The sequence below is a fragment of the Vulpes vulpes genome, chromosome 2 (assembly GCF_048418805.1).
Source record: "Vulpes vulpes isolate BD-2025 chromosome 2, VulVul3, whole genome shotgun sequence".
NCBI lineage: Eukaryota > Metazoa > Chordata > Mammalia > Carnivora > Canidae > Vulpes > Vulpes vulpes.
The window spans coordinates 162,089,363-162,115,196 of NC_132781.1; the positions used below are offsets into that span (position 1 = coordinate 162,089,363).

Below are 25,834 nucleotides of genomic sequence, written 5' to 3' on the forward strand. Positions count from 1 at the left end.
TTGGGAGAGAAAGGGGGTCCGAGGACACTTATCACCCGTCCTTTCGGGCTCTCCAAGGAACTGCTGGGATTTGAGTGAGAGTGGGGGACAAGGCACCGCCTTCCTGAGCCTCGGCTTTCCCACCTGCAAAAGGGAAACCCCAGAGCAAGCAATGCTGGGGGCTCGTCTAGCCTGGACGCCCCGCGTCTATGAGCTCACACCCCTTCCAGGGCAGGAGGCTGAGCCGAAGGTGCCTGCCCATCTCCCAAGCAGGGAGTAATCTCCTCTCCGGTTTAGAAAACGATCATGTGCTCAGTGCGACAGCCCTGGGTTTCGAGGAGGGACTGGGAGATTATCTGTGCTTGACAGAGAAGGAGCCAGAGCCCAGAAGCCACAACGTTCAAGTCGGGTCGTGAGCCGGGGAGTCCGGCCATGCGCCCGCGGTCTTGGCAGCACCCACGCTCCTCCGGGCAACGGCATAACCACAGGTAACGCAGACTCCTGAGTCCACGGAGCAGAGGATGGGCTGTGCTGGTCACCGCCGGTCACCGCGGAATCCGCAGGCGCTGGCTGGCAGCTGGGCCCGTGCACGATCAGTAAAAATCCTCAGAAGTAACGGAAGCAGGCTACGTCGGGCTGCTGGCTCAGGGAATCAGCTCTGTCGCCCTAGCCTGAGAGCGTGGGATGGTCCTGCGGAGGTGGGCGGGAGCGCTGTGACCCAGGGTGCTGCAGGCTTGCGGCCACACGGCCACGTGGCCACACGGTCTGCTCCCGTTTCTGGGCCCGCCGCACACATCTGCCTGCCCTCCAGGGCACGGGCACCTGGCCTCCCGGCCCCCATCCGGGCACCGCTCCAGGCACCAAGCTGCCCTAGTCCCTTGGCTTCGTCCCACCCGATCCATCCCGGCTCCTGGAAGGCACACTCGGGGTTGGGAAGCGAACCCCAGCTCAGTCTGCCCGCGTGATTAACCTGCAGCGTCACCCCTCTGCAAACAGCCCCAGGCAGGTGTGCGGGAAGCACAGGGAAACCCGAGGCAGCGTCGCCTGTGTCCCCACCTGGCTTTCTTCTCCCAGTGGGGCCTCAGCTCTGTGTGGGCCTGGGAGAGGCGCCTCCTAAACTCAGTGGGCAGCTTGGGACCATTGTACCTGCCATCTGCGGGGGCTGAGGGGAGGGGGCGGGTCCCCAATGGTTAGTCCTGCGGGACAGGGCGCATGGTGGTCAGTCCTGCGGGGTGGGGTGAGTGGTGGTCAGTGCTGCAGGACAGAGTGGTGGCGGTCAGTCCTGCGGGATGGGGTGGTGGTCAGTCCTACGGGGCAGGGCAGTGGTGGTCAGTCCTGTGGGACGGGCGGGTTGTGGTCAGTCCTGTAGGACAGGGTGGTGGTGGTCAGTCCTGCAGGATGGGGCAGGTGGCGGTCAGTCCTGTGGGATGGGGCAGTGGTCAGTCCTGCAGGACGGGATGAGTAGTGGTCAGTCCTGTAGGATGGGGAGGTGCTCAGTCCTACAGGACGCGGCAGGTAGTGGTCAGTCCTACAGGACAGGGTAGTGGCAGTCAGTCCTGCAGGATGGGACAGTGGTCAGTCCTGCAGGACGGGGTGGGTAGTGGTCAGTCCTGCAGGATGGGGAGGTGCTCAGTCCTGCGGGACGCGGCAGGTAGTGGTCAGTCCTGCAGGACAGGGTGGTGGTGGTCAGTCCTGCCGGATGGGGCAGGTGGCGGTCAGTCCTGTGGGATGGGGCAGTGGTCAGTCCTGCGGGACGGGGCGGGTAGTGGTCAGTCCTGCAGGACAGGGTGGTGGCGGTCAGTCCTGCGGGACGGGACGGGGCAGGTGGTGGTCAGTGTGGGATGGGGCCGTGGTCAGTCCTGCGGGACGGGGCAGGTGGTGGTCAGTCCTATGGGGTGGGACGGGGCGGGTGGTGGTGCCTCCGAGTTCTGAAGCACAGGGACCCCTTACATGGTCCTCTCACAACACAGCCAACAGAGACAAGAACGACAGAAGAGGCCGAGGAGCTGAATGGAACACAGGCGTGTGTGTGCACGCAGGGGGCTGCGGGGATCAGCTCCCCGCGGCCGTCCACACAGCGTTCCCTGGGCTGACCTCTTCCCCTGAACGCAACTTAGTGCTGGGACTCCCTCCTCCCTCTGAGCCTCTACCCCCTCCTCAACACTCTGCGCCTGGAGTTTCGAGCTACTGATGTCGTCGGTACATTGGCTCAAACACCCTCCGGCGACAGGAGTCAGGACCGGGTTCAAACTCCGTCCTACGATTTAACTTGCTGCGTGACCCTGAGCGAGGCCTCACCAGTCGGACGGGGAACGGGGAGGGATCACTTCCACGTAAGGAGCACCCCCTGCAGTCGTGTGACCAAGCGGCCCAGCAACGTGCTTTAGAGTTTGGGCTCGGATATCGGCCTGTTCCCCATCCTGGCGGGGGCTCCGGCGTGAGGCCCCTCACCCCTCCGCACCCTCCTCTGTCTGACGGGCGTCACACGGTTGCTCCGGAGAGCACGGGGCCGTGGGAAACACGCTCAGTAAGGGTCAGTGCCTGTTACCATAAGCGTCGACGTCACAAGCAGGAGCTGGACACGGCCCAAGCCCCACAAAGGCCCAGGATGCCAGTCACACGACTGCGTGGTCCCTAAGTCACAGCTGGGGGCTGTGGATCCTTTATGTCCTTGCTAAGACGGGGTGACAAGACCTGGGAGGTGGGCAGCACCCTGCCCTGGGCCTCCCTGCGGGTCGGGCTGATGAAGGCCCCGGGTGGCTGGAGGGCCAGCTGGGGGCACACGGAGTAATCCGTGGTGGCGAGTGAGCCCGGGCGCTGGGAGCGTGGCTCAGCGGAATCCTTCACTGTCGGGATTCCCGCCTGTCCTGGGACGTCTCTGCCGGCCAAAGGCCCGGAGGAGCCTGGTGCAGAATCTCCAGGGAGACGAGCAGGTCGGTCCACTGCTCCACGACGGCACCGTCCAGGGCCAGGAGGTGTGCTCGGCAGAAGCAGCACCAGCCCAGAGCCCGGCCGTCCCCGTCATCCCCTCCTGCGTGACCCTGCCTGTCACCAGCCTCCCTACGCCTGACTCTCGCCTGGGCCTGTGGCGACCCCCAGTTTTACAGACAAGGAAACAGAGGCCCGGGCAGGTTAAAAGTGATTTGAGGTCGCTTGGTGACTGGCGAGTGGAAGGGACACGTCATCGTGGTGGCCCCGAGGAAGGATGTGGCTAGGGCAGGATGCCCGTCAACATCTGTGCGCACCTGCCCTGACGCACCGTCGCCTCCCCCCACCGTCGCCCTGGGAGGAGAGTGTTACAGTCCTGACTTCATACAAGTGGGGACTGAGGTTCAGAGAGGCTGAGTGCCCGTCAGAGGTCACACAGCCCGGGGAGGGCAGGACCCAACGGGGACTCCGTTAGCACTGAAGGGCCAGGGCGCAGACCGATGCTGAGACGGGGCTGCCCCTGCTCCACGCTAGAGGAACATTTACAGAAGAGGGGTTCTCACCTGGGGCGGGAGCTGCCCCCACCTCCCCGGAGCACTGGGAAACGTCCAGAGATTTGGGTCTTCCCGGCTGGGAGGGGTGACTGGCACCTCGGGGATGGAAGCCGGGGAAGCGGCTGGACGGCCCCACCACAAAGGCTTCCGTGGCCCCAAGTGTCAGCAGGGCCGAGGGTGAGAAGCCCCGTTGACAGGAGACCAGGGCAACACGCACCAAGCTCCTGGGGGAGCCTGTGATGTGCGGGATGGCAGTCCTGTCCCCCTCCCCTCCGTGTGGAGGAGGCCAGTGGGGAGGGCCTGAGGGGCAAGCCACGGCGGGCGAGGGGCCTCCTCCTGGCCAGCAGCTGGGCGTCCCGTCGAAGGCCTTGCAGACGAAGCTGCCCCGTCAGGGGGCTCAGGGCCCGCCGGGCTCCCGCCTCCGCCTCTCCACCTGCTGGGCACTCGGGGCGAGCTCCTGCCCGCCGCGCCTATTCCCACCTCCCTAAGTGGGCACAAGAGTAAACGCCGGACTGGACGGACTGCTAATGGGCAGGCGCGCCCTTTAAGGTGGTGCACTTGTCCTGGAGTCGGTCGTGCTGATGGTTGCGCAGCCCTGGGGACATACCGAGATCCGCTCAGTCCTACATCTTGAAAGGACGAGTTTAAGGTACGTGAATCCTATGTCAATAAGGGAACACACACCCCACAGGGTGGTCCCACGGAGCCACGGTGGCTGCAGAGGGGAAACCATGCCACGAGCGGTAATGCCCGGTTTGGCCGGGAGGCGCTCTCAGGACTGTTGCCCCCGAAGGGCAGGTGGCTGAGTGGGAGCGTGGGGGCCGCCAGCACCGGACACCCAGAGGGCTTGGCTTCCTGGGGAGCCGAAGTCTTGGGCTTTCACTCAAGTGGAGCAGGCCCTTCAGAGCCACACGCGGCGGGGGAGACCCAGAGCCCAGCTCCCCGCAGAGGCGGATGGGGTGGGGGGCGACGCCTCCGTCGGGAGCGTCCGCTTAAGCCCATCAGGCCCCTGCTGCGTCGCATGGTCTTAGCGTCACGGGCAGGTGGGTATTCGCCAGCTCAGCTCCCGTCGCCTTGGTGGCACCTCAGGGTCACTCAACACATCACTCCTCACCAGTGGGCACAGCCGGGGCCCCCAGGTACGAGGTAAACAAGTGACCCGTGATGGGCCCTTCTGCTACCCGCTGCTGCTTCAGACTTGAAGGAAAAAAACCGAAGTGAAATCAGGCTCGTCCTCCCCAGGAGGCGGCGCCGAGCAGGCCCCTGACTAGCACCCGGGCTTCCCCGGCCCTGCGGCCCCCCCGGCCGCTGCCTCCCATCGCACCTGTGAGCTGACTTCCTCCTGGGGCCGGCGTGTGCCAGGCCGGCCAGAGCCGCTTGCTGCTGCTTGCACCGAGGACACGCGGCACACGCCCGGGGAAGGCGCCCTCCCTCTGCTCTCAGCCTGGCCAGCAGCGCCTCAAGCAGGCAGTCCTGGAAGCCTCCAGGTGCGAAATTCTGCATCGCGGGCAACAGAGGGGACCTGCAGTCTGCTGGACACCCTGACACTGGGGCTGTCCTGCCTCTCAGCAAGGCCCTCCTGCAGCCGCCGAGCCCGAGGCAGACGTGGGCCACGCTGACTGCTAAGAGGCCAGTGCCCTAGGCTGCACTCACCGTACCCCTCCACACGAAGCAGGGGGGCTGATGCCTGCCAGAGGACAGGGCAAGACGGAAGCAGCTGCCCATTGTGGGCGCGGGGAGAGGAGGACAAGAGGAGATCTGGTTCCCAGTTCTCAAAGACCCCAGAAAGCCCCAGAATGCTTGACGCCAGTGCCCCGAGGTCAGGAAGACACATGTGCCATCCATGGGGCTCTGGGCACACCCGCACCCACTTCCAGGTCTGCAGCTGGGAAGGCTCCTGTGTGAGCGGCAGGCACCCCCGATGTCACCGGGCAAGGCACCCACCCTGAGAGGGGACCCAGCAGCTGCAGCTTCTTCCGGCCTGGGCAGTTCTCACCACGAGGGGTCAGCGTTGTACAGGACACCCAGGGGGGCCCCAGGGACCTGGCCTGCCACAGGGCGTCCCACGATCCCCAAGGAAGTGACTGCAGAGACACCTTTGTGTCGCCACTGTACCACGACGCACAGGCACCATGCTGAGCTTCCCCTGCACTAGTCCATTGAAACCCCCGGGAGGGCCCAATGGGGTAGATGCGATGATCCCTATTTAGACTCCAGGGCAGGCCCCGGGAGGTCAAGGCCTGAGGTCACACAGCTGGAGAGCGATGGGGACTGGATTCAAATCCAGAACCCGTGGCCACCACCACACGGTTGGCGGGCACCGGTGTTCTGCAGGAGAACGTCGTGCTCTGAGAGCTACGTGGGACCCGCTCACCCTGCCTCTGTCCCACCCCCCCAGGAGCACCCTGCACGCTCTCCTCCCAGCCACGGTCACACTGAGCCCCCGGTGGTTTCAAAGGTACCTCCCCACATTCCGGCACCGAATAATGGGTGCTGAAGCCCAGAGGTCAGGGCGCCACCCAGGGTCACGCAGGAGTCAGCAGAGCAGGCTCCAGGGCTCTGGACCCCTTCCACCAGCCCCGGACTCGGGCCCGGAAGCCCCCCGGAAGAGCCCGGGCTCTTCTGTCCCCACATGCAGGCGGGGCACGTCCATGGGAAACACAGCGTTTGGAAGTTTGTTTTGGATTAGAAAAAAAATAATAACATTTTTTCCTTGACGACCCAAGTAAAACATTTCACTAGAGATTTCTTACAATCCTACCACCCAGAAATCACCACTCTTAATATTTTGGTGCGTTTTCTCCCAAACGTTTTCCTAAACAAGTACGCGTATTTTAAACAAAAAACGGGCTTTGTTTGCGGACAGCGGCCCGGGAGCCTGGGAGGGCGGATGGGCTCCCAGCTCACTCACCTGGTGCTCAGGTGAAGGAGAGGCTGTGGCCCCGGCTCAGGGGGCTCGGGGGGCTCGGGGGGCTCAGGGGGCTCAGGGGACTCAGGGGGCTCAGGGGCCCACACGGAAGGAAGCTGACGGAGCATCACAGACCTCGCGCCCAGCTGCAGCCCCTCCTCGCCTGCCCTGCCCGACTCCAGCGCGGGCCCCCGGGAGCCCAGCACACACCCTGTCCCCAGCGGGCCACACGGCTTCCAGCAGGGGCCGGGCACCCCGTGAAGGTGGGGCGGGCGCTCACCATGGCCAGCTCAGCCTCCAGCTCCTTCATCCGGTTGTCCTTGAGGTCCAGCTGGGAGCGCAGCGCCGTGGCGTGGTCCGTGGCCTCCTTGGCTTGGCGCCGCAGCTCCCACTTCTCACGCTCCAGCAGGTCCTTCTCCTTGGCCAGGGCTTTGACGGCATCCTCGCTCTCCTGCGGGGACAGAGCGCCAGGCCGTTAGAGTGGGGACGGGGGGCCTCGACCCCTGGACCCCTGGACAGAGGGAGGGGCTGTGCTACAGATTAGCCGGGGGACGGGACAGAGACCACCACTAGCAGATGCTCAGTAAACATGGTTTCCACGAAGAGAGGAGCAAACGAACGTGAGGAGTAAGTTGCTTTTACCCCATCAAGTCTTGGGTGGGGGGTGATCCTAATGGTTTCAGAGAAAGGTTATAAAGATGAAATGATTTCACGTGTGGGAAATACGTGGCGTCTGAGGGAAGTTAGGGGGCTTTGTCCAGGTGCTTGGTAACGTGTGTGTCACCATAAAGGGGAGACAGAGCAGGAGACCCCCGTCCCCTCGCCCCGGGGTCCTGCAGCACCGCGCAGGGGCGCAGCCAAGGACGAGGCAGGCCGAACCCGGCAGCGCAGTGTGTCTGCAGGCGGCCCGGTCCCCTGCCTGTCCCTTGCCACGAGCCGAGATGCACAGGGAAGGGCCCGGGGCCCCAGCTGCGTCGTGCCAGAGCAAAGCCAAGGAACGACGGCTGCACTGGGGGCCTGACCTCCGGGGGCAAGAGCCAAGCATCAGATCAGCAGGCACCTGTCCCGAGAAGAAGGGTCCAGCACAGGGCCCTGACCCAAGCAAGGTCATCCCATTCCTTGGGGACCGGGTGACGTCCTCAAGGTCCCGTGTGCCTGGGGGCCGTGGGCAGGGGCGGCCGTCCTACCTTGTTCAACGGCCCTGTCACCGAGGGCCTGACAGCCGGATGGCCAGAGCCGGGGAGGCCGAGGGCTGGCCTTTCCCTGGGGCCATCCCATCCCAGAGCCGAGGCTGGGGCCTGTGGTCTGGGACAGGGAGTGGGGGTCAAACCCTGGCTTTGCAGGGACAGGCTGCAGCGACTACGGGGCCTCGGCACCCTTGTCTGCAACACGGGCGTTATCTTGACACCTGAACGGGATCGTCCATGCGCAGAGCTCGGTGCGGCCCAGCAGTCCCTGCTGACATCCTCTCTTGGCAGCCTGCACCCCCCGCCTCCCCCAGAGCAGCCCGGGGGACCCCAGTCTTTCAACCGCGTTCAGGGATGCTGTTGGCAGGCACGGGCCACGCAGACATCCTGCACCCGCAGACGTCTCGGAGAAGAGCCCCGCGGCGCCGTGGGCAGGGATGCGCCCCTCCAGTCGGCGGCTCACCCGGGTCCCAGCAGGGCAGCCCCCACTGCTCAGGGCAGCCTGGGGAGCGCGGGGGACCGTCCCTTCCAGGACGCGCTGCTTGCACTGCTCTGGGCTCAGGCTGCCTGGGTGACGTGCACCTGCTCTAACCTAGTCCACGGCCACCTGCAGGGCATGGGCCGAGTCACTCAACTTCCCCACACCCGACCGGCCGCCTCGCTCCTGAGAGTGACAGCACCGCCCCCCGGGGGGACGGAGGCTCAGCGGGCCTGGCCATGCAAGCTCCAGAGCGAGGGACGGCGCTATCGCCCAGTCCCAGGGGGAGCTGCCCCCTGAGGTTCTGGAGGCAAGGCTCTGGGCGCAGGGAGGGAGGCCACCGCGGGTTAGTTCTCCTTCCCGTGTGGAGGGGGGTCAGGTGGGGGCCGCGCACCAGGGGCAGGGGCCCCAGCACCCACGGGGATGCAGAGCTCCTTCCCCGGGGGCCGAGCCACGTCCTGGGCGTCTGCCCCCAGCACCAGCCACAGGCCTGGATCATAGAAGGGCCCGGGAAAGGGGGTGCGGGACTGAGTAACTGCGTAAGGACCGTCCCTTAGAACTGGCTGCTGTACGAGGGGCTGCTTCCGAAACCTTGTTGCACTCGGAGGAAGGTCCCCTGGGACCCTCAGGATCATCTTCGTCTCTGTGTCCGTCTGCAGTCGCTGACCGCGCTAGTCACGAGCAGACGGGGGAAGGCCCGTGGGTGAAGGCTCTGGGCCCCCTCCCTGATCACGTTCCCCGGCAGCAGGAGAACGACACGGAATGTTCCCAACACAGCCGTGTACGGTGCCGCAGCGTTTCAGGCAACTATCTGTGAACCTCACAACCCCGTGAGTGTGATAGGGGTCTCGGTCCTTGCAGGCAACTGAGGCAGGAAAGCCACAGACAGGAGACTGGCCAGGGAGGCTGGAGCCAGATGGGGATCAGGGTGGCCGGGACTTAGGACGGGAGGGTGTGTCCCGCTGTGCCGGGCCTCAGATGCTGGCACGTGGGGCTCAGTGGAAAGAGGAGGGGGCGGCAGGGGACACGGGCCTGGCTGGAGGACAGCAGCCTCGCCACCCAACGGCCCTGTGTCCGGCCCTTGGTCCCCCACCCGGCTGCCTGTTTTGCTGTGAGAACTTCCTCAGCTGGATTCGTGGAGACTCCCAAAGCCCCCTCCGACCTGCACCCATGTGCCAGGGAACGTGCCTTAGGCACGACTTTCTGTGAGCTTCCTGGGGGGCCCCCAACCCCCCATCTCTCAGCAGCCTGTGTCCGTGCTGACCCCAGGAGCTCAGAGAACTGGGGTCCTCCTACCTGCTCCAGGCAGGCCTGCAGGGGTCCCCCAGATGAGCGGGGTGGGCCGTGGCAGGACCAAGCACGTGGGACACCTGAGGGTTCCCTTAATCCTGTGCACGGGGACACTCATCCTGTGCATACAACGGAAGTCATTTTTTTTTTTTTTTTTTTAACCAGTTGCAAGGTCTTGGAAGAGACAGGCTGAAGCCAGGGCTTGCAGTTTTCACGTCTCTGGCTCTCAATATGTGGCTGTGGGTCAGTCTCTGGCCCCTTCACGGCCCCAGTCCTCCCATCTGTAAAATGGGGTTGGACCTGGCAGTGATTAAAGACCGTCCCAGTGTTGCTATTTCACTGATGTGCTGGAAGCACAAGAACAATGTGCCCCACGTGACGTTTAAGACGGTAACTTAAAAAAAAATTGTTTTCCAAATTCCATTTTTTTTTTCTGAATGGATCTGGAGGGTCTTCTGGAGGCACTGCGTACGAGGGACAGCTGCCATTGAGCTGTGGCCATCTACGGCTGTCCCGGTGGCTGCTGCAGCTACCACCCTGCCCCCTGTTGCTGGCTGGACGTGGAGGGGGGAGCGGCTCGTTACCTGGGAATTAAAAAAAAATGGCACGGTCCTGGGGGACGGTAGATCTCTGTGGAAATTTTTTCAAGTACGAGCACAGTGAGAAAAACAAATTTGATGACCTGCTGCAAGACAGAAGCGCTTGCTCGTAAGCCCCGGGATGGCCGCTGGAGTGCTCACACGCCGCCTGTGCTCGGTGGCCGGGCAGCCAGCAGTGGACATAACCCATCTGCTTGACTAAACTCCTACTCAGCCCCCAGAGCCCAATCCTAGGTCACCTCCTCTGTGAAGCCCCCAAGGCTCCTCCCCTGCAGGCAGACTTTCCTGCCGTCTCTCCGCACACTGTCGTTACGGGAGCAGTAACGCGGGCTAGGATTTACGGAGCCCTGGCTCAACACCAGACGCCACGCTGGGTGCTTTGCTTTCATCACCTCGGCCAGTGTTCCGCACGCCCCTGCACGCTCTGAGGCTCTCCGGGGTTAGGCAAGACGCCCTGGGACACCCCTAGGGGGCGGAATCTGAACCCGGGCCTGCCAGAAGCCAGAGTCCACACTGTCTGGGCTGCGCTGGCCCGTCCAGGCTTGTCTGCCCAGCAGGCTGGGGGCCCCCAGCTGGGGCTGTGCCCATTTCAGCTCCATACCCAGGCCCGGGCCACAAACATCGGGAGCCTCCTCAGGCGAGCATCAGGTGACACGGGAGTGAGTGTGTGTTTGGGGGCTGGAGAAGCCAGACCTTGGGATGGCAGAGAAGGTGTCCTGTACGCGGGGGGGTGGTGGGGTGGGTGGGTGGGGTATCTGTGGGGGGGGCGGTGGGCAGAGAGGGAGGAGGAAGGGAGGGGAGGAGAGGGAGCTGGTATCTGAGGCAGGGAAGGGAAGAAGCTGGGGTCTGGGGGGGAGGGAGGAACGGGGCGGGGGGGAGGGAATTGGGGAGTCCGGGGCAGGGAGGGAAAAGTGGGTAGGGGAGGAAGAGGGAGGGAGGATGGGGAGGGAGGGGAGGTGGAGGGGAAGAAGGGGGAGGGGAGGAAGGGGGAGGGGAAGAAGGGAGGATGGGGAAGGGAAGGAAGGGGGAGAGGAGGGGGAGGGGAGGAAGGGGAGAGGAGGTGGAGGGAAGGAAGGGGGGAGGAAGGGGGAGAGGAGGGGGAGGGGAGGAAGGGGGGAGGAAGGGGGAGAGGAGGGGGAGGGGAGGAAGGAGGGAGGAAGGGGGAGAGGAGGTGGAGGGGAGGAAGGGGAAGGGGGAGAGGAGGGGGAGGGGAGGAAGGGGGGAGGAAGGGGGAGAGGAGGGGGAGGGGAGGAAGGGGGGAGGAAGGGGGAGAGGAGGGGGAGGGGAGGAAGGGAGGATGGGGGAGGGGAGGAAGGGGGGGAGGAAGGGGGAGAGGAGGGGCGAGGCGGGGGGGCAGGGCCCACCTTGCGGTGCTGCTCGTAGTTGCGGATGAAGTCGCGCAGCTGCTCCTCGCGGCTCTCCAGCGTGGCGTACAGCTGCTGCATCTGGCTCACCAGGTCCGTCTTCTCGCCCTTCAGGCGCTTCCGGTCGGCCTTCATGGCTGCGGGGCACAAGAGCCAGTGAGCGCCTGAGACCCTGCTGCCCCGCGGTCCCGGATGCCGAGGAGGGACGCCGCCTCTACCGTCTTTTTAAGAGACTGAAAACGGGGTTCAGGAAGATGGCGTTTCTGCGCCGCGTGCCATGTCCCTTAGTGGCCTTCCCAGGACTTGAACCCGGGCCGCCTGTCTCTAGACTCCGTTTCCACCTCTCGGGTTTACTGATCCAGTCGGGGCAGCAAGTCCTAGACGGAGCATCCCTCCCAGCCCGGACTAAAGGGGTCTCTGCAGGGAGAGGGAGCTGGGTCCCGGCCCCGGAGGCTGCGGGCACCCGCCTCCCCGCTGAGGGAGCCCCCGCGGTCCACTCTGAGCCCCGGGACCGCTCAGCCCAGCACAACAGCCCATCATCTGGCTCGTTTCCTCCGCGGGAGAAGCACTCGATTAAAAACACACAGCGACATACGACACGGAAAGTATGCACAGCGGAACAGGTACGGCGTCAAAACGTAGACCTGCTTCCAAGGCCACCGCCAGGGACGTAAAAAGGGGATGGGAGGAGATACGTGCACTCCGTCTCTCTGATACGGGGCTTGCGTGTAGAACACATAAAGAACTCCTACAACCCAATAACGAAAAAGACCACCCGAGTAAAGCAGAGGCAAACGGTCTGAACAGACTTTCCTCCCAGAGATGGTCAACGAGCGCCCAAAAAAGAGCTCGGCATCGTTTGCCAAAGGGGAAATGCAAATCGAAACCCGAAGAGATACCGCTTCACACTCACGAGAACGGCCAAAGTAAACAAGATAGACTCAAGTGTGGGCAGGGATGTGGGGAAACTGGGACAGCTGCTGGGGCCGGATGGAAGGGTGCTGCCACCAGGCGGAAGCCGGCCTGGCAGTTCCACACGTGACTCAACATCAAGGTGCCTTGTGACCCAGCAGTCCCCTCCTAGGCACACGCCGAAGGGAAATGAAAACATACGCCCACACAAACACACAAACACAAATGTACACAGCAGCATGGGTCCCAGAGGCAAAGGGTGAAAAACCGCCCCAACATCCACCGACCGATGAATGGATTAAATGCAAAACCCCACGTGGTGCGTCCTTACAATGGAACATCATCTGACAACGGAAAGAAGTACCGCTGTAGGCCGCACCGTGGGCGAACCCCGGAATCATTATGCTAAGTGAAAGGAGCCGGTCACACGGTGTGTGATTCCTCGTACTTTAGCAACAGTGCACGGTGGGGACGGCCACGGAGAGAGTACGCCAGTGGTGGCGAGGGCTGGGGGCTGGTCTGCCGGGGATGTGCGGAGGCGGGGTGGTAGCTCAGCGCATGGGGTTTCTTTCGGAGGTGACGCCAACGTCCTGGTGTTGATGGTGCCGATGGAGGTACAGTCCGTGAATATACTAAAAACCACTGAACCGCACACTGTGAATGGGTGAATTGCATGATATGTGAATTATGGCTTAATGAGGCTCACTGTCTCTCGCGTGCACACACACACACACACACACACACGGGGCCGCGAGCCCTAGGCAGCCGCCGGTCAGGCAGGGTGGCTTCCGCTCCCTGCAGACTCTGTCTCCTTGTGCCCTGTACACACTGGCTCTTCGGCAACGGAGGTTGCTGTGCTCGGGGCAGGCTCTGGCTGCAGGGTGGGCTTCACTGCCTTTTCCCAGGGGCCCCAGAACTCTGTTCCCTCCCTGGAGAGGACACTGAGGAGGGAATTGTGGAGACACTAGGGAGGAGGGCAAAGCAACTCCTTGGTTCCAGAAGCTTCCAGCGTGAGAAAGCATAGAGCAGTTAAGTCATTTTCCCGAAGTCACGCAGCCATGTCTGACCCCCAAGCCCACACAACGGACCCTACATTATGCTGCCCTTACAGGGAACGTCCCACATCTGGAGGGTCCTGGCCCCACGGCAAGCTGAGGGCAGCGACAAGGGGTGGGCAACGGCTGTGCCGCCCCGCCTCGTCCTGGACAGTCAGCCCTGCAAACTCAGCCTGCCAACATGAGAGGCTGAGCCGCCGGGGGTGGCCTGAGGACCAGGGCCCCTGGGCTCCTGGCCTGGTGTTTGGCAGAAGCTGATGTCCCTCTGGCCCGAGGGGGCCTCCTTCATCCTCCAGCCCGTTGCCTCCCTCCCTGCAATTGGGGTAGAGCAGGGTGGAGGCAGGGCAGCTGGGGCCACGGGGAGCCCCATGCAGCGGGGACCCTGGTGCCTGGGCAGCCCTTCAAGTTCCAGCTTTCGGCTTCCCTCCCGCAGCTGGGCCGTGCCCCTCAGGCAGCCGGGCGGCGCAGCAGCTTGGATGGGCAGCGCGGGGACTCCAGGCCTGCAGGGCTGGGCGCGTACGAGACGGGGACAGCGCGGGGACGGAGAGCTCATCTGTTGTTCCTCCTGTCGGGCAGGGGCAGGGGTGGGAGGGGCGCAGGGCTGGCCTAGTGCTGTGCCCCGTACCCCAACACGGCGTCACCGCGTTCCCGGTGAACTTCAGGAAACCCAATGTCTGGAGACCTAAGTGGCTCGGAAGGAACCTTATAGAAGAGCCCAGGCCCAGCCGAGGCCTCGGACATTTCCATCTGCATGTGTCACTAGATCCTAGGTCCTGGCAGTGCTCCTGGGACAGGGGTGCAGGGTGGGGGGGCATCTATCACCCCACTTTACAGGGAAGGACACTGAGGCCACACAGCCAGTAAATGGCAGGGCTGGGTTGGTCTGGGCACCCAGCTCGTGGGCTTCAGACTGTGGAGGGGAGCAGTTCCTGGGGCGGGGGTGCTGACCTGAGCAGTCCCCGCTGTGGCTCACAGGGGAGCCTCGGGGTGGGACCCTCCACCCCAGGGAGCAGCTGCTGCCGAGCAGGTGTCATGACTCCCCCGGGGAGTGCGTCTCCGCCCTCTGGTTGGACGTGAGTCCCCTCTGGGCTCTGATTTGCCTCCTTCCTCAGCCTTTCTGCACAAACACCAAATTCCAGGCTTTGCTCTTGGCTACTGGAGCCTCTGGGGGGGGGGAGGTGCCGCCCCGTGTCCTCCGCAGCACTGCTGGGCCCTCCTTCGCGGCGGCCGAATGGCCTTGGGGAGGGGCGACGGCGAGGCAGCGTCCTGGTGGCCCCCACGGGGCCCTCGCACCTCTGGGCATCTCCAGGGGCTGCCGCACGGGCCACCATCCTGTCCTTCGGTGGAGCAGGTGCGTGTGCATCTGTGTGCCGGGGCCTCGGCGGTGGGGATGGGCCGCTCCCGCCAAACGGCTGGTTACGCCGCTTCTGTGTGCCAGGCTCCACGCCCGCTGGGGTCGGGGGACAAGGATGGACAAGACACGGTCCCGACCCCGTGGGCTGCTACACAAGGCACAGCCCTAGCAGGCGGGGACGCTCCACTCCACCCGTCCTCCTCACCACGAGAACCCGACACGCTCAGTATCCCAGGCTCCCTTGCAGCTAGAAGGGGCCCGTGTCCAGTTTTGGCCACTAGGATGTCCAGGGGGTCTCCTGGGAAAGCCCTCATTTTCTTTTCCTTTTCTTTTTGAGATAGAGGGAGAGGGGAGAGAGGGAGAGCGTGTGAGCAGAGGTGGGGTGGGGTGGGGGGCAGAGAGAGACGGAGAATCCCAACATCCCAAGCAGGCCCCACGCACGACCCAGGGCTTGACCTCACAACCCTGAGCTCACGACCTGAGCGGAAGTCAAGAGCCGGATCTTAACCGACGGAGCCCCCCGGTCGCCCTTCTCCTGCTCCCTATAAAAGTCCTGGCAGGCGGCAGCAGCTCCTCCCTTCTGCCCTTCGGTTTCCTTCCTGCTACGAACACATACGCGAGATCCCGAGGCACAGCAGCCGTTTTGTGGACACAAGAATGAAGACACAGAGCGGAGAGACAGACGGAACGGGCTGGACCCCCCCTGATGGCACCATCTGGGCCAGGATTCCTTATAATGGGAGAAAAATAAACCCCGCTGTCGGCGGGATTTCCCGCTTCGGGCGCCCACCACGATCCTGACGGACACGGACACGGGGGCAGGCTGCGAGCAGCGCTCCCGCCCCCACCACGCACGGCTGTGCCCCGCGGTTCCCGCACACGAGCTCTCGCCGTGGGAACCCTGCCCTGCGAGTTCTGGACCCCGCCAGGCTGAGGACCGGGAAAGGCGAAAGCGGCATCTCTGGGAATGAAGGCCCAGCGAAGATCCCTCCAAAGGGGAGACGTGGCCCGTCGGGAAGCACAGCGGGAACCGAGCAGCTGCTGTGAGAGGCGCCGCGGCCCTTCAGAGGCACACACGTCGTTCCCACTCAGGGAACCTCCACAGAGAAGCGGGACCTGGGGGCAGGCCTCGGGGGCCCCGCACCGGCCGAGGTGGGGAAGTGCCCGACTGCCCCCAGGACCAGGGGCTGGGCCGCGCCGTCAGACGGGGCTCCCTCGGGGGCGGCCCCGGCATCCCATGTAGCTCTTGAAGGAAACCAGGAGGCCCGCTCGACGGGTCCCCAAGAAATAGTTTCACCTAGTGATTCGCACGGGGCGCGTCCTTCCTCCCTCTGCCATGGGCCGCATCTGCTCTCCTGCAAACCCGATCCCAGATCCCACGTTCTCTCTCCAAGGGTCACTAATGCGAGGCAGGGTCTGCGGGGCACGAGCCTCCCTCTCAGCCGCCTCCCCACTCGGCCGAAGCCCCCAGCTCCACTTCACCCTCCCAGTCAACCGGCTTCACCCAGGCGTGTCCTGTCCCAGCAGCCAGGCCGCCGGAACCAGTGCCGCGGTGACTCCAGTGGGGATGTGGGGGCTCCGAGGGTGGGAGGGAGGGCGTGCGGGGAGGGACTTCTTTCTCTAACTCACGGGAGGCCTCGTGCACGCATGAGACAGGGAGGGACCTGCCCGCTGCAGCCCCGCGGAGACAGAGCGTGTCTGGGGATGCCACTCCCTCAGGCTTCTGCGGTGGGCTGTTGGGCGGCGCACCCCCCTTCCTATCCTGGCCTAATGTGCTGCAGCTCCTCGCAGACATGGGGCGGGGGGCAGGGGTGCAGTGTTAGCCCCTGGTTAGCTTCTACAGATGCGCATCCGGGAGGGCATCCAGGAGGGCATCTGGGAGGGCGGAAGAGGGCTCTGGGCCCTCGCCCCTCACTCCCGCCAAGGGTCCAGGACCCCCTCAGCTGCAACGCCCAGGTGGAGGGAGGCCTCAGGCCGCAGGCAAGGGAACCGGGAGGCTGGTGCCTGCCTTCTGAGCCTCTGGGGGCCGTGCACCTCGAGGGTACAGGATGTTATAGGGCACGCTTGAGCACGAGGGGACTTCTGTTACCCACCAAGGCAGTGCGTGCAGAGACAACCTCGCTGGGGACGGAGGGACCAGGTTCCCAGCCTATGGCCCCCAGCGGGAATGTGGCCGACTCTGTGAGCTTCCTTGGGCTTCTGAGGGCCTGGGAGGCAACACCTCAACCACTGTCCCCCATCCCCGTTGCAGACCTCTCCACGGCCTGGACCAACGCCACCCAGTGGGGCAGGATGGGCATCAGCGTGGAGTCCGAGGATCCGGGTTCTGTCCCTGGCTCTGAGCCCCGGAGCAAGTCACTAGCCCCCCACCCCAAGACTCGATTTCTTAGATGTTCAAACGAGTCCCGTGTGCCAGGCACTGCTCTAAGCCCCTGACCCACTTCTGTCACTCAGCTGTCACAACCACTGCATGAGGTCATGCCAGGTTACAGAATGAGGAACTAGGCACGCAGGGAGACTGGGCAACCCGGCCCTGTAGTGAGCGGTGGTGCATCTGGCCCCGATGCACCCTCCCTCCGACTCTATTGCTCCGTCGCTTGCAAAATCATCCACCGCCGACCAACCTCCTGCAGTCCCGCTGGCCCCATGTGCTCCTCGGGACCCGGAGTGTGTGTGTGTGTGTGTGTGTGTGTGTGTGTGTGTGTTGGCAGGACGAGCACCTGCCTTATGGAGGAAGAAATTGAGGTCCAAACGGTTAACTTCCTCACCAAGACCCTCACAGCTCAAGTAGCTCAAGGATCCCGCCCGGGACTTGCATCCCTGACACCTGACCTTGAACCCCTCTCACCCTGGCCCACCCTACTGTGAGAGCACGGCTGCTGTAAACAGCAGAACCCGCATCGATCCACAAAACCACTGGATGATCCAAAAATCCACACCACTCACTCCTGCTGCCAGGCGGTTCCCGCAGCCTCTCACGGTCCCGAGGGGGCCTTCGCAGGTTTCCATGAAAGGTGGCCTGACATTCTCGCGCACACTGCGTGACTGCTCCGTAGCTGCTGGATGGAGGGTGCGTGTGTGCGTGTGGGCGTGCAGGTCGGCAGCTCCTACAGAATCCTACCCACCTCCCCCCACCCCCACGGCCTGCAGGATCCCCAGCCCAGGACACACGGTCAGACATCCCAACGGTCCGACCCCAGAAGTCTGCAGGCCCGGCTCTGGATGGTCCCGAACCAGGAGACCTTATGAAAAGCCCCAGGCTGGTGCACCCCGGACTGGACCTGGACCCCGACCCGGACCCCCAGGGCTCTGGGCAGGGGCGGGCTGGTGCTGGGTGGGTTGGGGACCCCAGCCCCGGAGGACGATCCCGGCCGCCGCCAGCAGGGGGCGCCCCTTTATTCCCATTCGACCTTCGGGGCGGGTCTGGCCTGCAGCTGCGGATTCCAGGAAAGGAGGGCTGAGCAATCCCTCTGGAAAAACACCCTCCAAAGGGGCCCCGGGATAAGAACCAGGGCGCAGGGAGTCTAGTCCCCGGTCCTGTATCGGCTCCGCGGGGCCACAGGTGGGGCTGCGCTTGTGGCGAGCACGGCGGCGAGCTGCTGGATCACTATCTGTACGCCCGAAACTAGCGTTAACACTGGGTGTCAACCATACCCAGATTTTAAAAAATTCCATTAGACCATTTTTTAAGAAATAAAAGAAAGAAACCAACTCTTCCAACTCCACTTCCCTCTACAGAGCGGCAAAGGGCAGACCCAGCATCGCCCAGCAAGCAGCCCGGGTCTCTCGATTCTCAGGCCAACGTGGTGGGGCGCAAAGCGTCAGCTCTGGAGTCTAAGATTAGGTGAACCTCAGTTTCTTCATCTGTAGAAGGAGGACTGGACTGGACGTGCACTCACTCCTGCTCGATACGGAACAGGCTGCTGCATCCGGAGTGAACGGTCAGGCGTGGACCCCGAGCACGTGGGGGGAAGAGAACCCCGGAGAGACGCAGCTGCGTGGCGAGGGCGGTTTAGCGTCCAGCTCTTGATTTTGGCTCAGGCCTTGACCTCAGTCAGAGTCGTGAGGCTGAGCCCCGCGCTGGGCCCTGCGCTGGGCGTGGAGCCTGCGTGGGACTCTGTGTCCCTCTGCCCCCTGCCCCCACTCCACCCCACCCCACGCTCTCTCTCCAAAATAAAAAAAGGAAAAGAAAAAGACATAGTTTCAGATTCACAGTGCAGAGCCCTGGATTCTAGTCTGGCCCCGCATGTAACTTCTCTGGGCGTTTCTCTTGGCTGTTAAGCCGGGGGCGATAACCTCTACCTTGTGAAGCTCTGTGTGACATGACCCAGCACCTGAATGCAGCAGGTGCTCATTAAATGTTAGCACCTTCTCCTGTCTTCCAGCTCCCCATGGCTCCCAGGCCTCAGGAGGCCTCAGCAGACACTGGTTGGCTTGACCAACAGGCTGGAGATTCTGGGAAAAGGGCCCAGAGAAGAGGTCGGGGGCAGGGAGAAGGAAGGACCCACAGACTCGTGGCCCCAGGACAGGCGTAGCCGGGTTTATTTTGGTTCTTCCTGTTTGAAAGCTGAGCAAGGTGAGTTCAGAACAGGGAGAGGTGAAACAGGCTCTCGCCCTGTCAGGTGGTACTGGGGGAGGAGGGAAAAGCCAAACCAAGCACTCGGGCAGGTGCAGGTCTGACCACGGTGCACCTGCTGAACCAGGCCTGGTCAGACGTGCACGTGGCTGTGTGGCCCGGGCTCCGACCTGGGGTGGCTCTGCCTCTTGTGAACAGAAACTTCTTTTTACGTCTCACCGCCAGGTGGAGCGGATTGATTGGCCAACTCAGCCAGTGAGTGGCAGCATCGGCACTGGACTCCGGCACTTTGGTATTCGGGTCCCCACGGCTTCTCTCTCCAAGTGCAGCCTAGAAAGAGTCGGGTACTGTGACCTTTTGCAGCCTCTTGCCTGCGTCAGGAAAGGCGAGTATCCGGAATACAGGGTCCCCATTCCCCATACCTGACCGTGCAGACATGACTAATCAACCACACTCTCCAGGAACCTGGCTCGACTGGAGATGTCTGCCACGGCCTGGGGAGGGAAACGCGGACTGCGCTGTGCTCGCTTGGTTGTGTCCAAGGTGAACGGAGGGTTCCTGGGTCGACTTACATATTTCTGTGCCCGGCCCTGACGGGCAGTGTAAGATCCTGGGGGGCAGGGACCTGCCCTGCCTTTTCACCACTGTCCCCCAGCATTAGGACGGTGCCTGGCCGGTAGTAAGTGCACAGTAAATACCAGCCAACGGACTCTCGAGTGTCAAAGAGGTGGACCTCCCTGGGGACGTGGGGACCTGCTCCACAGCCCTCGGCAAGCAACGTCCAGTCCTGCACCCCGGGGGCAGAGATAGCTCTGCTTTCCTTTGCGTGCCTCCCCTGACCCGCCCTGGGCTTGACGGGGCAGGCTAATTTCCCTTGTGCCTCCTGACAGGCCCCACGAGCCTTGGTGCTCTCAGACCTGACTGCAAAAAGGCGACAGCTCTCGCCAAACTGCCTTGGGCTCTGTGCACTGTGTCCACGGCCACTTCACGTTGCTCCAGCCACATCCCGGGCAGGACACAGGAGACTCCAGCAGACTCCAGCTCTGGCTGGCCCAGGGCACCAGTAGGTCAGAGCTGGGGGCGGATCCCAGACACTGTGCTTCCAGCACAGGCAAGACCCAGCGTCCAGGAGCAAGGTGGCCTCCTTCTCCCCCGGGGCTCCCCTGATCCCAGCCTGGCCACAGCTACGCGTTCCCTTCGCCTCAAGGCCACCCACTCTCCTGCTGGCTCCCTGACCCCCACGCTGGATGGTCTGTTGAGGCCGCCAGGCTTGGACAGGCCCGGACCCATCGGAAACTGAGGCCCCCCTTCTGTTACAGAGCCCGCTCCGATATCCAATTCCCTGCACCTGGCTCGTGCCTTCCGCCAGATTTTTCCCAGCGTGGCAGGAATGTGCAATTCTCTCTCACATCACGGAAAACCTGCAAGTGACCCCACGCAGCTTGCTCTCCAGCTCTCATTCCATCTCTTTTTCCTTTAGGGGCATAACCTCTGGGTTGTGTGCCCTCGTGCCTCATTTCTCCCCTCCCTGGAGACCACCTGGACTTCTCGACTGGTTCTTCTCAAGGTCACCGTAACCTCTGTGCTGTGAACCCCACGGCCCCGTCTGTCATGCTCGATGGGCACAGGGGACGCCTTCTTCGTGGGCCCTCCCAGCCCCCTTCTGTTTTCTTCTCGTGTCTCTGGCTGCTGATCTCTCTGAGGGGTGGGGCTCCAGGCATGAGAACCTTGTCCTTTCGCACCGTTTCCGGTGGCTCGTCCAGCCTCCCCCCTGTAGGTCCGGCCCTGCGCTCCGCATCCCGGCTGTGGGGCTCCAGCCTGGCCCTCGGCCCCCACCCCACCCCCCGCCTCCCCACGCCTCCTCCGGGGGTCTAGCGGCACCTACAACTCAGCATGTCCGGGAGGGAGACCCAGCCACCCCCCTACGCCCTGTTCCACTCGGTCCGCCTCAAACCCAATTCATGGTAACCTTTGCCACCCGGTCCCTCTGGCCCCAAACTCCAGAATCTTCCTTCACTCCACTTCTCTCACGCCCCACACCCAATCCCTCAACAAGCCGAGTCGGCTCTACCTTCCACATGGTACCAGAATCTGGCCACATCTCACCACTCCTCAGCCCCACCCTGGTCTGTGTCACCACCACCCTGTGCCTGCGTCACGTGGTCGCTTCCCAACGGGTCTCACAACCCTGCAGTGTAGCCAGCTCAGCGGGGAGCGGTCCTCTTCGATGCAAATCGGAGGATGACTTACCTGCCCTCTCCCAAGGCTCCCATCGCACTGGTGAGCAGGTGCACGGAGCCCCTGGGATGGTCTCCTGGAGCCAGGTGTTGGTGGCCCCTGCCCGCACACCTCTCTGACTCCCCCCCCCCCCCAACCACCCACCTGGCTCCTTGCTGTTCTGGGCTCAGGCAGCTGAGGCTCCTTCCTCCAATCGGCCTGGACCTGGACCGTCCTCCCGCCCAGGAGGCCCGCCCCCTTCCAGGTCTTTCCTCCGACGTCACTTTCTCAGCGAGGCTGTGGACACCCTCCTCCCCCTCCTCAGCCCCGTCCATGCTCCGTGGGCTCCCCCCCCAACATGCCGTGTCCTGTGCAGCACCGAGGAGGCCTGGGAGGGCTGCCCAGTGCTCTCCTCGTCGGAGCTCCAGGGCGCTTCTTCCAGGGTTTCCAAGCGTGTGTGGAGTGGGTGCCTGGGGCCCTGCACCAGACCAGCAGCCCGGGCCCCCGCCCCCCAGACCAGCCTAGATCGCAGGGCCTGGGCCCCACCTCGCAGCGCTGCGGTAGCCGGGAGGAGGCACGGCCCACACAGATGAGATGTGTGACGTGGGGGCTTGAATAGGGTGAGGAAGGGGCCACATATCTCCAGCTCCCCTCCCTGGATTCTGTAGCTTAGGGGCTCTGGAGAGGCCCACCCCCGGGTGCAGAGCGTGCGGCTGTGCACGGGGCCCCGGCAGGCCCGTCGCTAGGAGAGGGAGTGTGGGGGGACCTGCAGGGCCACCGGCTGCCAGGAGGCCGCCCTTCCAGGACTGCACGGGGCCCAGCACTGCCACGCTTTCCAACTTTTCCAGACAATTCCATGCGCTTTACTTTTCAATTTTGGCCATTAATCATGCTACTCAACCACGGCCGTGGGCCTCGTGTGGGTGCTGGCCCGCTGCTCGGAGCAGGTGTCTACAGAGGATGGGACGCAGGTCAGGCATGGGGCCACCTGCAGCTCTGAGACCAGGGTGAGACCAGGGCCAGCTCGGCGGAACCAGGGTGTGCGGACAGAAGCCTGGCTCCGAAGCCCAGCTCCACTATTCACTAGCTGTGTGACCCTGGGTAACTTCCTGAACCTCTCTGTGCCTTTCGGCTCCCGTACAAAGCGGGGATAGCAGTTTGCACCTCGCTCTACTGCAGCGACCCGCAAAGGAGAGCAAAAGCTCGAGCGGCACCTCCAACTGCGCAGCTGTGCCTTGCCATTCTCAGCGGCAGCCAGCAGAGGGGCCTCGAGGGGGAACAGGCACCCTGTCGGGGGCTGCTGTCTGGGAGGCCGGGCAGGGTGGTGATGGGAAGAGGGGTGTGTGGCTTTCATCCATCTCCAGAGTCCCTGTCTCGGGCTTCGACGCCAGGGGCTCCCGACGAGCAAACCTGAGGTTGGATGGGTGAGGCGGCCGATGGGGGGGGAGGGGACACAGATACCTGCAGGGAGAGCGCCGAAGAGGTGCTGCAGGGGTGGAGGGGGTCCTAGCTGGGGGTGGGCCCCGAGGACCCCATAGCTCTGCAGTTACTCAGAGCTCACCTGGAGGCCCAGAGGATGGCGGGGGGGGGGGGGGGGGGGGCAGGAGCCAGGAGCCCACTTCCTGCAGAGGGAAATGGGAGGGCTGAGGTGGGGGGAGGGGAGGGGGTGTTTGTTTTCCAGCCTCCAAAGGCGAGTCCAGGAAATGTCCTCCTTCCTCCGAATCACCACTAAAAATAGTGGCAGGGGATGGGGCGGGAACACTGACATTCCCTAGACCCAGGGTGAGGGTGGGGGTGCGGCGCAGAGATTTCTGGAAATGCAGCACGGCCACGGCCTCACACCCCACACGAGGCCTATTCTTAACGGCTCACGTTGGTGCGTAAGGTCATTCTCGGGCAAGACAACGGCCTGGGGAGAAGGAGGAGGAGGAGGAGGGAGAGGAGGAGGAGGAGGAGGAATAGGAGGGAGGAGGAGGGAGAGGAGGAGGAGGTGGCAGAGATGGTCTCCAGGCAGGGAGGCCCACCAGCGTGCTGTGTGGCCTTGGGGACGCATACACCCTCTCTGGGCTTTGGCGCCATACTCTCAAGATGGCCCATCAAGCTCTCTGGAACCCTCGGGAGGCTGCCCTGCGAGCCTAGTGGTTTGGGAATTGGCCTCACCCGGCTTCTCTCCAACAGAGGCGCGGCAGGGCTATGCAAGGTTAAATGCAGGCGGGAGACTGTGGTCATGGTGCGCCTCTTCCCAGGGGAGTTGGGGAGAGGGGCCGGAGACGTCTCCAGAAGGACGATCCTGGAGGAGGCTGCCTGGGTTCAGCCCACTTTTGCCGTCCACCAGAGGCGTGGCCTGGAGCAAGTCCTAGCATCCGGGACTTTGACATCTGCGCAGGAGGGGCTGAAACAGTTCTCCCAGTGCGCACGTCCGACAGGCACGCCTCGGGTCGACCAAGGATCTGCTCTCAAGATTCGCGACGGCACCGTGTGTACAAGCTCCAAACTGGAAGCCGCGTGAGTAATGCTCAGCAGAGGGCCCGCACCCACCAGGTGTGGCTCGACGACCCACACGGACGACCCCGAGGCCTAGGAAGCCAGACACGAGGGCCCACTCGCCGCATGAGTCCCTCAACAGCACACAGAGGAGGTGAAATGGAGGAGGGAAGAGGCCGTCCCTTGAGGGATGCAGGCGGGAAGGGGCCACGGGATGGCTTTCGGGATCTGGGTGCCGGTGTCCTACACGTGTGCTCCGTTCGTGACAGTTCGCCGAGCTGTAAACTTGCACTTTGCTCTACGCGTGTTCTAAAGAAGGCTTCAGAAATAGCATCTACCTCCTCAGGCTGGTTGGATACACGCATCACGCCTGGAACGGGGTCCCGTGGGGGGAGCGCCCAGGAAACATCAGCTCTTATCACCTGGGGGGGACTAGGCGGCCCCTGTAGCAGCGGGCGACACCCCACGAGATGGGCAGGTCCAGGGGTGGGCAGGGGGGCCCGTGGACGTGGGGCGGCCTCGGATTCAGAGCACCCTCCCTGCGGCCCGCTGGCGAGGATTAAGGGGAAGACTTCCATGCAGGTGCCCAGACCGTGCTCGAGCCAGGAAGGTCAACGTGGGCCCGCAGCCCCAGGATGACGACGCCACTGTGATCACGACAGTAACAGGGGTTGGTACTTGCTGGGGTTTGAGGGATCGGGTATTGCTCTCCCTTCTGAGTGGTCACTCAGTTTTCCCTTATAGCGATCCTGTGAGGTGGTTCCCATCAGCGATCACCAGTTTACATACAAGTAAGGAAACTGAGGCAGATTGGGTTGCTGACAGCCCGCTGGTAAGCGGTGGAGGCAGGATGCGGCCCAGATGCTCTGGCTCGGAGTCCCTGCCTTTAGGCTCGTCCAGGTGGCCAACGCCCGGTGCAGCGTGGCCGGGGTGATGCTGGCCTTGCTGCGGGAGGAGCGGAGCCCGGTGGCCCCATCCCGTGAGATCTCCCTCTCCTGCAAACCTCCGGCTTCTGACCTCCCTGGGAGCCTACTGGGTCACCTCACAGACCCAGGACAGCGGCTGGGAAAACACGAGTCATCGTCCAGCTGGGGCCCTGCTCTGCCTCCCACCGGCCACGTGGCTCTGGGACGCCACGCGACCTCTCTGAGACCCAGTGTTCCCGGGGAATGGGTGTGAGGAAGGAAGCCCCGCCGACCTTCGCGACTGAGATGCGTCTGAAGTCGAGCTTTATAATCCACAGGGAGCTCCAAAGGGACAGAGACAGCTGTTAGCACGCGGGACAATGGCTGGGGCCGGGCAGGTGCCCACCGGGGCCGTCGGGGGGTGGGTGGGTAACTGTGGCATAAAGTGTTCACCAGCCACGTGGCCGCGCATCTGGGCACCTGCAGCCACAGAACACACTCTGATCTCCATTCACCTGCCTCTTCGGAGACCCTCTGCAACGGCCTCCCGACTTGGCAGAGGAAGAAAGGGGGGCTTTTCCATCGACTCCCTAAAGCCTTGGCAGCAAGGATTATGATTATTTTTTAAGCTTTGCTATAGTGTGTCCGAATTCCCCTCTTCTAGAAGAAACGTGACTGCAGGTGACAGAAGTGCGGCAGCGAGAAATCACGAGAACAGATTTCATCCTCTCTAACCGTCGGGCCCTGCTTCTGTGATGCGGCCTGAAACCGGGACCCGGGCCACCACGCCTTCCCTGCAATGACGTGTTCTCGCCACCAGCCTGGCCAGGGCCCCGGGCTACCTGACACCACCCTTTGTTGGCAGGGCACCCGAGTTTTATGGCAAGACTGGAAGTCTGCTGTAATTAAGACCTCTATAAAATATTTAGACCGCCATGCCCAGATATATTAATGATCATTTAAAGGTTAACGAGCATAATTAGATGAAAGATTAGCCAAGCCTGTCACTAAATATACATTCAGGACTGATAAACTCCCGTGCTG

The 25,834-nt window shown here is 63.3% G+C and overlaps 1 protein-coding gene across 3 annotated transcripts in view; it reads right to left on the reverse strand.

Annotated features, from left to right (window-relative positions):
• Window positions 1-25,834, reverse strand: part of KAZN (kazrin, periplakin interacting protein) — a 1,014,069-nt gene that overhangs the window by 49,541 nt on the left and 938,694 nt on the right. For all 3 annotated transcript variants that reach the window (XM_026011952.2, XM_072751144.1, XM_072751145.1), the window contains 2 exons: window positions 11,288-11,424; window positions 6,650-6,820 (listed from right to left, as the gene is read on the reverse strand). In XM_026011952.2, coding sequence (XP_025867737.1) covers window positions 6,650-6,820; window positions 11,288-11,424 — 308 coding nt within the window. The remainder of the gene's footprint in view (window positions 1-6,649; window positions 6,821-11,287; window positions 11,425-25,834) is intronic.